The following is a 12,703-nucleotide window of genomic DNA, read 5'->3' on the forward strand; positions in this document are numbered from 1 at the left end:
CTAGAAATACCATTTGACCCAGCCATCCCATTACTGGGTATATACCCAAAGGATTATAAATCATGCTGCTATAAAGACACGTGCACACGTATATTGATTGAGGCACTATTCACAATAGCAAAGACTTGGAACCAACCCAAATGTCTATCAATAATAGACTAGATTAAGAAAATGTGGCACATAGACACCATGGAATACTATGCAGCCATAAAAAAGGATGAATTCATGTCCTTTGTAGGGACATGGGTGAAGCTGGAAATCATCATTCTCAGTAAACTGTCACAAGAACAAAAAACCAAACACCACATGTTCTCACACATAGGTGGGAATTGAACAATGAGAACACTTGGACACAGGAAGGGGAACATCATACACCAAGGCCTGTTGTGGGTGGAAGATGGGGGAGGGATAGCATTAGGAGATATACCTAATGTAAATGACTAGTTAATGGGTGCAGTACACCAACATGGCACATGTATACGTATGTAACAAACCTGCACGTTGTGCGCATGTACCCTAGAACTTAAAGTATTAAAAAAAAAAAAGAAAAAAAAACTATTCTAAAATCATAAGCAGTATAGAAACAGAGGGAAGGCTGCTTTGGGCTGAGGCCTTCAGCTGGCCAGTCCCTGGACTAGATGGCCCCTAAGGGAACTCCTAGTTCTCACACTAAGGAGCCCAGTTAATCTTATGAAATACCTATTTTCTCAACCCCCTGGAAGGCCATCAGCTACAGAAGACAATCTTTATCAGGCCCACATGCCTATGGCAGAGTGCACGTTTAGTCCCTGCCTGTGGGCACAGTGGTTGGCACTGGGCTATGGGTGCCCGCCTGATAGAGCTTGGAGATTTGTTCCTATGCAGTATAATACAGGTTTTCAAATGGCTTGTCACTGCCACAGCCCTCAGACCGGGATTCTGTAGGATTCCCAGTGAGGTGATGGCCATTGAATCAGAAAATTTTAAGTTAAAACCTTGGGAAAATGAAATATATCCCTTCCTAAAGGGGAAAAAATAGCCTGAGCACCTTCACTGCACGGAAACTGAATGAATTCCCTGAAAAATATCACCTCCTCTTCCTTATCACCTGCCTTCCTACCAACAAATGATTCAATGCTGCAGAGACTACAAAGCACTAGATAGGAAAATATATAATTCCCTGAGTAATTCTAAACCAGTCATGTTTTATTTCTTTTAGCTTACTTTATGAAGAAGAAGTGCCCTTTAAGGAGTCAAGAGGGCTAAGTTACTATTCTAGAAGAGAGACTACAGTAAGACTCTGCCTAATGAGGACATGCAAGCCCTCTCTAGGCTGTGTTATTATCCTCAAAGTCAACTGTGTCATTCATTTGGGCCATCAGAAACTTACTCTGATTGCCATGAACTCTGGGGTATTTGGAAAGACAATGATAATTTAAACCAGTAACCAGAGGACCCCAAACTCATTGGACCAGAAGTTATAGCTCTGTTTTAGTTAATAGCTTAAAACCTGAGCGTAATAGCCTCCTCCCTCTCCTGTATGACAGAGGTAGCAACACTGGTTCTGTCTCCAACACCATTACAAGTCTAGTCTCTGAGTGTGGACTATAGAGAACAAGACTCCAGCTGCAAGGTAGAAGGTACAGGAAAGCTCATGGCAACTCCTAACTGGCAGATCATTCTCACGATTAAAGGTACTGAACAATAGAAAGGTATTGTTAGCTACCTATCAGAGAAAACATGTATGACCATATGTTAGGGATGTTGCCGTTTTCTCCACTAAGTGACACAGTGACATGGTGAAAGAGATAGCACTCTCAAGTACTTCCAATTGGAAGAGTACATCTGAGAATCAATCACCAGCATTGCAGCTAGCACTATAGATACCTTGAAGCTGGAATCTACCCAGTATTGAGTGCTGCTGTCTGCCAAGAGGAACATCATTTTGTAGTTCACAAAAAGGCACCGTGTAGGCTTGCAAGTTCTAAGAACAACTCAGTGTGCCAACGGTTGTTTCTGAGCAAGGATTCTGGATCAACTAGGAGCCTATTATGCGCAGTCTTACACACAAACTTCAGAGCCAGATGTGTGTCGGAATAGCCTCCTGAGAGTGACAGGCCTAAAGACACAGTGCTCAAGGTGAGCACAACTTCCAGTGGGGGGTCACCCTTGGTTCATTTCTCTGGATCAGCAGGTAGATTCCCAGGTATGAGGGTCAGAACATTGGGGCCACTCATTTTTTTCTGAACTCTCACTTGGTACTGTCTGGATGTTTCCTCTTGCGACTGACTTTCAAATTTCTGGGATATCTTAAGCACTCCAAGAGGATCTAAGAAAACCCAAGACAGACCTGATGAGTTTAGGCCATTTCTAGATGAGTAAACCAAAGCTCCGAAACTTTCCAAACTCCTTAATAGTCTTTGAATCTCTCCTTATTTGGTCAAGAGTTTCCAATGATGTGTAGGGCCTGATACCTCTGCCAGCCTTTGGGTTACCACCATAGCTTTTAAAAATTATTGTACAACAAAATTCCTCTGACAATAATAATAACAATATCAATAGTAACTAAGATGAAAGTGATAGCTGGTAGCTATATTGGCTCCTAGGCAATTTGTATAATCTTTATTTTCTAATTCTAAAAATTGTCCAGAGTGGATATTATTATTACCCATTTTAACATATAGAAAATTGAGATTTAAAGGGTCTTATTTACTGGATAAAAAAAAAAATCCAATAGGAATTCCTGTATTTGAACTTAGGTCTTTTTGTTTCTCGAGACCTTGCTCATAAGTTCATGCTGACTCAATCAAGGGCTTCTTCCCACAACCTTCTATAATAATGTTTCAAGCCCTCTATTTTAACCTCTTCAAAATCACCTAAGCATTCCACTATGTAAATTGGCAAAGTTTTTGAAGTGTGATCTTATGATTTTATGGTTATGATTCACATGGGACCTGTCATGTCATAGTACACTAGAATGTTTCAGTGCAAAGAGCCCTTGGAGGCCACTAAGCTCAGCTTGAACCTCAGAAAACCAAGGACAAAGATCCTATTTTGGTCCATTCCATCTCATCCAAATTTTACTATCTGAACTTTTATAGGATCATCTCCTCAGGGCAAGAACTTGGGTTTTTGTTCAGTTTTATAGGTTATTCTATGTCTTAATACTAGAAATTATAGATCACAGTAAAAATAAAAACAACATTTTTACACCAAGATGAACATTGTGGTTGACTAGACCCTGAACAAACAACAGGGTTCTGTTTTCACCTAATTGAAAAGTTGAAGAACAATGTCTGTTTTTTTGTTTTGTTTTGTTTTGTTTGCTTTGTTTTTAAGATCACACACACAAGCATACATTTATATGAGCAATTTTTTTCACATTTTTGTGATAGCCAATGTGTGATGAATTGTCTATGGAATTATAACCTCATGAAAAGAGATCACCATTTTTCTGCTGAGACGACTTTAACTGCATTGGGTGTGAATGGTGCTGCTATAATAATTAAATCTAAAATCTTTCATAATCCTACGCTTTCCCTAGAGTAATGTTCAGCATTAGCCAAGGATGAAAATGCAAACAAGTACATGTATATTCAATAATAAAGCTTAATAGGTCAGGGAAGAAGTGGAATGAAATGAATGCCTAGTGCCTCCAGAGATAACTAATAGTAATTTGCCTTCCTAGTTACTTCTTTGACTTGTGTTTACTGGGACTTAAATATATGCATCAGATTTTCCTTTATTAACAATCAAATCCATACCAAGCTTGTTGCATGGTGGGGGCGGGGTGGGGGAGGTTGTTTAACGTCAATCACTGTGTAGATTGGCTGCCTAGTTCCAGAATTGTACGTTGGAGTGCATTTCATCTCCATGTTAAAAATAATATAATGTTTATTGGAGAGTAAATTAACTGCTGAGTTCAGAACTCTGTGCTCTGACTCTGGATGTGCTACTTCTACCTGAAGGAGAGAAACCTGAAGACCACAAGCACATTTCTACATCTGGTCTTGAGATGCCCTTAGACATTTCCCAAGTCATCATGGATTACCTTCAGACTGTTCCGAAAATTAAAAGGAGAGGAGCAAAGGCACACAGAAACTTCTGCTTCTGATTACTTGTTAATAGTATTAATGAAGTTCATTATTTCCAACTGAGATATCTTTCCAAGCTAATGGTACCCCGCATTATTAGTTTTGTGCTTTCATAAAGCACTTTCACATGCATTAGCTCCTGTTATGCTCACCACCACCCTCCTGTGACGGAACCAAAGTATTATCCCATTGAAGAGATGAGGGACACAGATGAACCTCAGAGCTGGTAAATTACCCCAGATATTGGGGTTTATGATTAGCCAGCAATTGAATCCCAATGTCTTGACTCCATGCTAATATGTTTTGTGAGGTTTTTGTTGTTGCTGTCAATTTTATTGAATATACCATCTTTTATAAATTGTACCCTCTAGGAAAACCTTGTCTACTCCCAATTCTGGCTGGAGATGATGTAGGTTCCATGTTTGCCTCCTTGATTTCTAGCTGTCTGTTCACAAGCAAGCCCCTTAATCTCTCTTAACCTCAGTGTCTCCATCTGAAAAATGCAGCTGTGACACCATCTCCTTCATAGAAGTATTGTGAGGACCAAGTTCCATGCTGCTGATCAAATACTTAGGACTTCCTCTGTCTCTGAAAATTGACCCTCTAAATGCAGGAATTATTTACGATTTCTTTTGCTGACTACTTGAATATAGATTAACACATAGACATTCCCTACCTGTATCGAGATACACACACACACATACACACACACACACGGGAAGTAAAGCCATTTATAATAACAAGCATAGGTAGTTTTTAAATATTTAAGTTCTATAGCTTATGAGAATGATACAGTCTTCATCTCCCACAATGTGTTGTAAAGAATTATTTGTTCAGTCATAAGCTTGCAACTGCAAAAGAAATACCAAGATACACTTTTTCTCCTTCTCTAAGATCTTTAAAACATCCATTAGTCTCCTGAAGGACAGTCATAAATCCTGCAAATTTAGTTTATCTGAAAGCTACTCTAACAGTTGTCCTTCCCACCAATCATCCTTTATATCAGTCTTTGGTTTGCAGACCTCAGTGTAAACATTCTAGTGTTATGTGACTGAGCATGAAAGTGGGGGAGCTGTGCTTTTCTTGGAGAGTTATTGGATATCCACTCTGCCCTGACTCTCTTTTCAATACTTGAACATAACCTCTGAAGTAACTTTCCCCCTATTTATCAAATTAAAAGCTTCCTTTTCCCTTCTGGCTTCTCTTCTGGAAAAACACCCAAGTGGGATTACAGAGATGGAAATTTCAGGAGTGGCTCTAGCACTAACTATTAATAGCTGTGTGAGCTTGAGCAAAGCAATTAACCTCTCTGAATCTTTCCTTCCTTGTCTGCAAAATGATCCCAGTAGACTATCATTTGTGGGAAGATGCTGTGAAGCACAGTGAGGTGAAAATGCTGCACCCCCTGTCCGTATTTTCATGGGAAATACGGACTAGTGGGGAGAGATTCAGTGGAAAGCTGTGCTGTGATCCAGATGGAGCTGAGGGTTGGGCAGAGGAAAAAAAAATATTCTTCCTGAGATGGGAGTTCTTTCTAGAAAGCTTTTGTAGAGGAAGTGGGATCATTGGGCTACAAAGGATAAATGGGATTTCTAGAGTTGAGAAAGAGATTTCTAGACCTGGAACTGAGCCTGATGCAGAGCCTAGATGCAAGAAAAAGCAATATATGCACAGGAAATGGTCATTGGTCCAGAGAGGCTGAGACTGTCCCCTCTTGAAGCCTAAGGATGAGGTATAAAGTTGTATTTAGTAAATAAAAATATGAACACCAATAGGTCTTTAAAGACGGTGTAGCTGGAATTTTAAGATAATAAGCTATTCTTCCTGCTGTAGCTCACACTTGGAGATAGAGAGGATGCCACTGGAATTAATATCTCTATGGAAACAAAAGGCTCTGTGACTCCATAAACAATTTTGAAAGTGCTAGTTCATCACCAAAATCCAGACCACTCATTTTTCAGGTGCCTTGCCTTAGGAAAGAAAGATTTCTTATCCACATCATGGGCTTACATCTCTCAGATCAAATTTTACAGGAAGAGATCGGTCATATATCAGAAGGTTAATGACTAGCCATTTCTCTCCCAGCTCTTTTGTGGCCACCTAGCTACCCAGCAGCAGAGGGCACTGAAAGAGAGTCCAGGTTCACTGTGCCTTTTACCTCCGTCATCCAGAGAGACCCAGCAGGCTTTGACAACAGCCTCTAGAGCTAGGGACTGTTATCATGCCCCTCTTCTTTCATGGGAGACTCCGAGCACCTTGTCGTGTAGAGATCCAATGCCACATCCCACATACACAGTGATTGATCAGTACATTTATTGCACTTTTAGTAGCAAAAACGTATAGAATCCAGTCATCTCTGGAGATCCTGAAATAGTATTTTCCCCTTGATTTAGGGGAAGGTAGAGAGGAAAGATATGTGCAAAGTATGACATAAATATAAGAGCTCAAATATCTAATTAGGTGAAACGATCTTAGTTCCCTCTACACATTTGAAGGATTTGCAGCTGTCAGATTGTAGCTCCAATACTTTATTCTCATTGCAAGATGTATCTGAGGATGATTTAGAAAATATGTTTTCTAACTCAAACACCACTCTGTTCTCTTTGTAGGATGCTTGAGGATGACCTGAAGCTGAGCAGTGATGAAGATGACCTTGAGCCTGTGAAGACCTTGACCACTCAGTGCACTGCCACTGAGCTCTACCAGGTAAGAAGAGCTTGGGGCTTTGTTTTGGGACTAAGTGGGGAGCAGGAGGAACTGGAATGGCTTTGACATGCTTTGATATGCACAAACTTCCCCATGCTTTATCTCTGGGCTTTGGAGAGAGGGAAAGAAGCAAAGATGAGCATAGTGTTCTGGAACAAGTCAAATCAGCTCAAACTTTCATTAAAGCTATAGTAAGGAGATGCAGAGCTCTTTAAAACTGCTTTCAACCCCCTCCAATCTCTCTCTCTGTTCCATACACAAATGCTGGTCAGTAGTAAGCAATAGAGATTGTCTTACCCTGTCTTGGACTACTTATTGTCCTGGGTGAGGTATAACTTTCGTTTGGTGACTCTGGTGTGAGGCTTGGAGCCCATACTCATTAATTTAGATATAAATGTGATGCTTCATTCACCTTTCCCAGATGTACCATTTCGGAATGCAGCTGAGAATCAATATGCAACATCTTGCCACTTAGATGAACCTTTAGGCAAAAGACATTTGGCAAAAACTTGCTGCTGCCCTTGTCTCCTTCTATTCCACGCTTTAAGCATTTACAGTACTTTACCACCAAATGAGATGGCAGAAATGCGTGTTTTCCGCATTTCAATGAGACTGGACTTTATGATTTGAAAAGGCCAAGTATCATTTATGACTCATGAGAATGGCAACCTAGTGTGTGGTGTCAATGATGCTTGCACATTTTCTCTTTGATGGAGAACTGTCTGGAATGTGAGGTCCTTCTGGGTGTGCTCATCACCTCAAATGAGGAATGCAGGATTGCCTTTCTTTGAATCCAGTACCTGACCAAGATCTTCCTACAGTGAAGTCTGCTACATTATAAAACAGACTGTTTAAAGGAATGCTTATGCACTGATATTTCAAGAGAGTTAACAAATATGGAATTCCATGTTAATTAAACATTTCATGAGGAAGAGCCTGCAAAGAAAAGCTTAGGAAAAATTATCAAGGTTCAGCTACTCTATTCTCATCTACAGTTGTTTGCCACACTAGAACTCCTACCATTCTGGTATACTTTAAAAATCAAATCCATCTTCAAAGTTATGTGGCCAAAACTTTCATCTACTTTACTTTCTCCACTTTCTTGTGCTTGAATTTTAATAATATGTAAAAAATAATTGCATCTTTGCAAGTTTAGTGCTTTATCAAGAACAACCATAGGGTAAGTGCAGACTACACAGTGCTGGCCTAAGCCAATTTCACAACTGTTTCCCAGGGGCTTGGTGTACATTTGCTGAATGCAAGCTGTCTCCCTCCTACTTGAGTTGGGCTTCATAGCAAATGTAAAATGCACACTTAATTTCCAAAAATTGTCATTTCTGCCTCACACATTTAATACGCCAATGACAGGAGCATCATATTTGTAAGTAAAACAGAAGCAAAAACGAAAACATTCCAGATCGTTGATTTTGACAGATACAAAGTTGCTTTTTAATCGAAATGTTTAAAGCAGAATTCAATAATAATTGAAAGTAGATTTTGCACATTGACTTCCTCTTCATGTAATTATATGACTGTAATCTTTTTAACTTATAAAGTTATTTTCTGTATTTATCTTAAAATTGGCAAAGGGTCTGTTGGCCTGAATCATCTGGGTTTTAGGGTATATTCGCTGACTTTTTGTAAGTGCTGAGACTCTCAGATGATCAGGATTGGTGGGTTGGAACCTTTTTATGACATGCTGCCTCTAGTCATGATGTCTTCCTCAAAAAGGCTTAGATTCTCAGTGAAAATTGGATGGGGAGATTGAACTGGGGGCTCTAAGGTGAGGCAAAATGACAACTTATTCCCTCTGACTGAGTCCTAGGAGCAAGATGTAGGCACAAGGTTATAAACATTTGCAAATGTACCCTCCTTCTAGAGTCTGAATATTAGTTACAAGACCTGGAAGGCTATAGACCAAAAGAGAATGCTTGTGCAGTAGTGGCAGCAGTAATACTAGCAATGTTTGCAGAGCTCTGCCTTTAGGATGCATAATGTCCTTTTGCAAAAGTAAATGGGTTGACATAATTTTCTCTTTTTTGTGGCAAAATTCACTTAATGTAAAATTAACCATTTTAAAGTGTTCAATTCTGTGACACTCAATACAGTCACAAGGTTGTGCATCCATCCCAGTTCCAGAATTTTTCATCACTCCAAGTGGAAACTCCATACCCGCTAAACAGTTACTCCCCATTTCCCCCTCCCCCTAACCCCTTACAACTGCTAATCTACTTTTTGACTCTATGGATTTGTCTGTTTCATGTAACTGGAATCCTATAACATGTGACCTTTTTTGTCTGGCTTCTTTCACTCACCATAATGTTTTCTTGATTCTTCGATGTCATGTATCAGTACTTCATTTTGTTTTATGGCTAAGTAGCATTCCATTGTATGAATAAACCACATTTTCTTTATCTACTCATCATTAGACGGACATTTTGATCGTTTCCAACTTTTGGCTACTGTGAGTAGTGCTACTGTGAAGATTTGCATACAAGTTTCATATAGACATGTTTTCTTTCTGGTGTGTACCTAGAAGTGGAATTGATGAGTCACACGGTAATTCTGCAGTTAACTTATAGAGGAATCCCAAAATCATTTTTAGATAATATAGTGCCATGTAGATAACATAGTACTATTCACTTGTCTTTGAATTGGGACAGTCATACCTCCAGCATCATCATAAGGAGGAGTATTGAGATTACCATTTTTAGAACTACTCTTGCTCTGTACCAGGCACAAGCTAGGTGTGGTGTCTCATTTGAACCTTACAGCAAACCTTAGCAGTAGGGTTGGGCCTCTTAGCTGAGCAAAAGAATTGCAGAGTCACTCCATTTGTGTCAGAATGATTGGGGAGAAAGCATACAGACAAATGCATTAGTCCATAAAACTGTACTCAGGGGCCCAGACAACATTGCTGGTTTCAGCTGACATAATAGAAATGGCTCAGAACTCAGTGGCTGCATTCATGCAGACATAGTCCAATAAAAAAGCCATTTACTTTCTGGAGACGTCCCCAAATCATCTCATCCATAATCATCACACCTTGACTCATTTGACGAAACTCAGATTATCCAGGTGTAGTGAGTATACAGCAATCTTTTTCAAACAGTGTCTAAGAGCTTATACTGTGGGCTTAGAGCATAAACATCCCCAAGAGAATACGTTTCAAATACATGCATGAAAATGAAATACAGGATCAAGTTGTGTCGGCTTCTAAACTGGCATTTGGGTACCGAGTATCTTACGATCAGAACAGCCTCCCCTTTTTTGCCACTTCCACCCTCTACAGCAGTATTAGGCATGCTGAGCCAGGTGACAGGTCGTGTACATAAACACTAGCAGAGCAAGTAGAGTATGTTCAAATGCTAAATATTATTCCCTCAAATGGGAAAATGGAACATGAGTCCAGAATGGGGGAATTATAATATACAAATTAAAGATACCAAATGGTCAGCCATAGAGACTCATGATCATAAGAAAACTTTTTTAACAGAAGATTTTACCTTTGAATGACTCTTTAAAGTAAGAGATACATAATCATACATGTGCATGGCTTCAAAGAAGAAGCGATAGTGATTGCAGCCTGAAAATACCCGTTAAAACTTTGTATTTTCTCTCCAGTCCTCTACTGCATTTGACTTTCTTGGTTGGGGCTATTTGGACAGCAGACATATCCATGCTGTGTTCTAAGGTGGTGGGACAATGCTGGGACAGGGTAGGAGAGTATGTGAGATTATAGCTGTATAGTCACACAGACATGGCTTTGAATTCTAGCTCTGCCACACTCAAACTGGTTGACCTTGGGCAAAGATCTAAGTACCTATAAAATAGAGGTAAAAATAGGACCTTCTTCATTGGGTCATACTGGGGATTCAATGATTAGGTGAATCAATACAGGCGAAAGCACCTGACACTATGCTTAGCACATGGTAATTACTCACCACTTTACGTGATAATAATCATCATCATTATGAGTGCTACTAATGATCTAAAAAGCTTCATATTCTTTGAGATGCTACATATATTTGCTTTCCCTTTTCTTGTAAGGAATGGGATGTTAAAGACAGCTGCTGGATTATCTATCCTGTATATGGCAAACTTGAATGAAAATGTTCTGTCATCCTAAAGTTGATTAGCTGTGTGCCTGGCCATGAGTAATTTTAACTGTAGATATTAAGAACATAGTTTTTGGAATAAAGAAGCCTGGGGTTTAATCCCAGGCCTCAAATACTAGCTATATTGCATTGGGAAAGTTGTTTAACATCTCTAAATCTCAGATCTTTTACCAGTAGACTGGAATAAACCAGCCTTGTCTGACTCATAGGAGTATTGTAAGGATCAAGTGAAGACAGTGTATAAGAAAATGCTTTGAACTACACAATAGGTGGTTACTCTTCCTTGTGGTCCTTTTAAACATTAACTGGCAGCCCTTTCTTTAGGATCCATAGGGAAATAGACACAGCCCTTCATTTTGGCCTAGGTATCCATAGGAATCTGCTAGGAACTGCATTGCATGTCTTAACTGGCCCCCAAAGGCAGCCATTGGATATGAATGACCTTAACTTTCCTCTAAGCCCTGACAACTTTTAAACTAGAGATCCCAGGAAGAAAGGTTAGGTTGCCAATGATCTGCACCAAGTCCTCCAGGAAATTATGTGTCTCTAAAAGAGTTTTTCTTCCAAGGATTGGCATGGGTGGAGAGTTGATTCATACCCTTCTATTGCAGTTCTTAACTTCTCTTTCTGAGCTCATGTTATGCCCTAGAGAAAGGCTTGAAGGCTCTTCTAGGATGCTGTACTCATCTTGGCTCTCTCTCAGGAGCTATCCCTGAATGGGAGATAAATAACTATTTGAAGTTGACATTGGACTTTGCAAACATCCAGAACAGTGTTGGAATTAGACGTAGTGCTATGTACTTAGTGTCTGAATAAACATATGTGGTGCCATGTATTTTTTAAGTTTGATATCAATGGCATGGTTGAGATTTGGGGGCCACATGGTGTCCATTACCCAGCTGACTGCATTTTTTACTTCTCAGCTGCCATCATAGATGGCATCATAGATATAAAATCCAGCCCTGGCCTTCCCCATGAAACACTTATTGAATTGCCATTTTCAAGTCAGTCCTCCAGGGCAGGCAGAGATGGCCACTGGGGCTTGGCTAGGGAGTGGCCTGACCCAGGAGGACAGATGTTTTGGGAGTGGGACTATGTTATGTTCTCTGTATTTCTGTATGCCCCTGCCTCATACCACTAAACCTCTGGTTTTTCTTTTTTGTCAGTTTTTCTTTTCATTTTTCTCGGGGTTAAAGGAACCCCTGAAAATTAGGAGTTAAACCTGGAATCAATTTTCATTTACAGCTGAGAAGCAGTTATTGATGCTCTGCTTGCAGTTCAATAAAAGATCTAAAGATATAGACCTTGTGCTTCTCTTTCAATATAAGTAGCCTAATCAGTCTCAAATTTTTTTTAACAAAGAAATTGTATCGACAGGTTTATTAAAATTGCTGTCTTTAAAGTTTTAAACTATCGGCAATTTGACTTATTCCAAAGACTTCTAGAATATGTGGCAGGCAAACTCCCAAGCTCCCTCCAGCACATGCTCTTAGAGCCAGGTAAACATCTGCTTAATGTTTAATTGAGTGATATTATGATGTCTTATTTCCACAGCCCTACACATGTAGTCTGGTGCCCACAGGTAGCAGGATGACTGGGTTCTGAAACCTATTTAGATCTGGGCCTGGCTGTCTCATGCCGCAGTTATCTCACATTGGCATTAGAAGCAGCAGACTTTAGAAATCTAAAAGCCATAAAAGAGATGGATCTTGTTAGAAATTTCCTTTAGGGGCCGGGCGCGGTGGCTCAAGCCTGTAATCCCAGCACTTTGGGAGGCCGAGACGGGCGGATCACGAGGTCAGGAGA

The 12,703-nt window shown here is 39.9% G+C and overlaps 1 protein-coding gene across 5 annotated transcripts in view; it reads left to right on the forward strand.

Annotated features, from left to right (window-relative positions):
• AFF2 (AF4/FMR2 family, member 2) overlaps positions 1-12,703 on the forward strand; it is a 513,696-nt gene that overhangs the window by 388,760 nt on the left and 112,233 nt on the right. For all 5 annotated transcript variants that reach the window (XM_011930289.1, XM_011930287.1, XM_011930290.1 and 2 more), the window contains one exon: positions 6,683-6,779. In XM_011930289.1, coding sequence (XP_011785679.1) covers positions 6,683-6,779 — 97 coding nt within the window. The remainder of the gene's footprint in view (positions 1-6,682; positions 6,780-12,703) is intronic.

This window comes from Colobus angolensis, unplaced genomic scaffold, assembly GCF_000951035.1.
Source record: "Colobus angolensis palliatus isolate OR3802 unplaced genomic scaffold, Cang.pa_1.0 Scaffold85, whole genome shotgun sequence".
NCBI lineage: Eukaryota > Metazoa > Chordata > Mammalia > Primates > Cercopithecidae > Colobus > Colobus angolensis.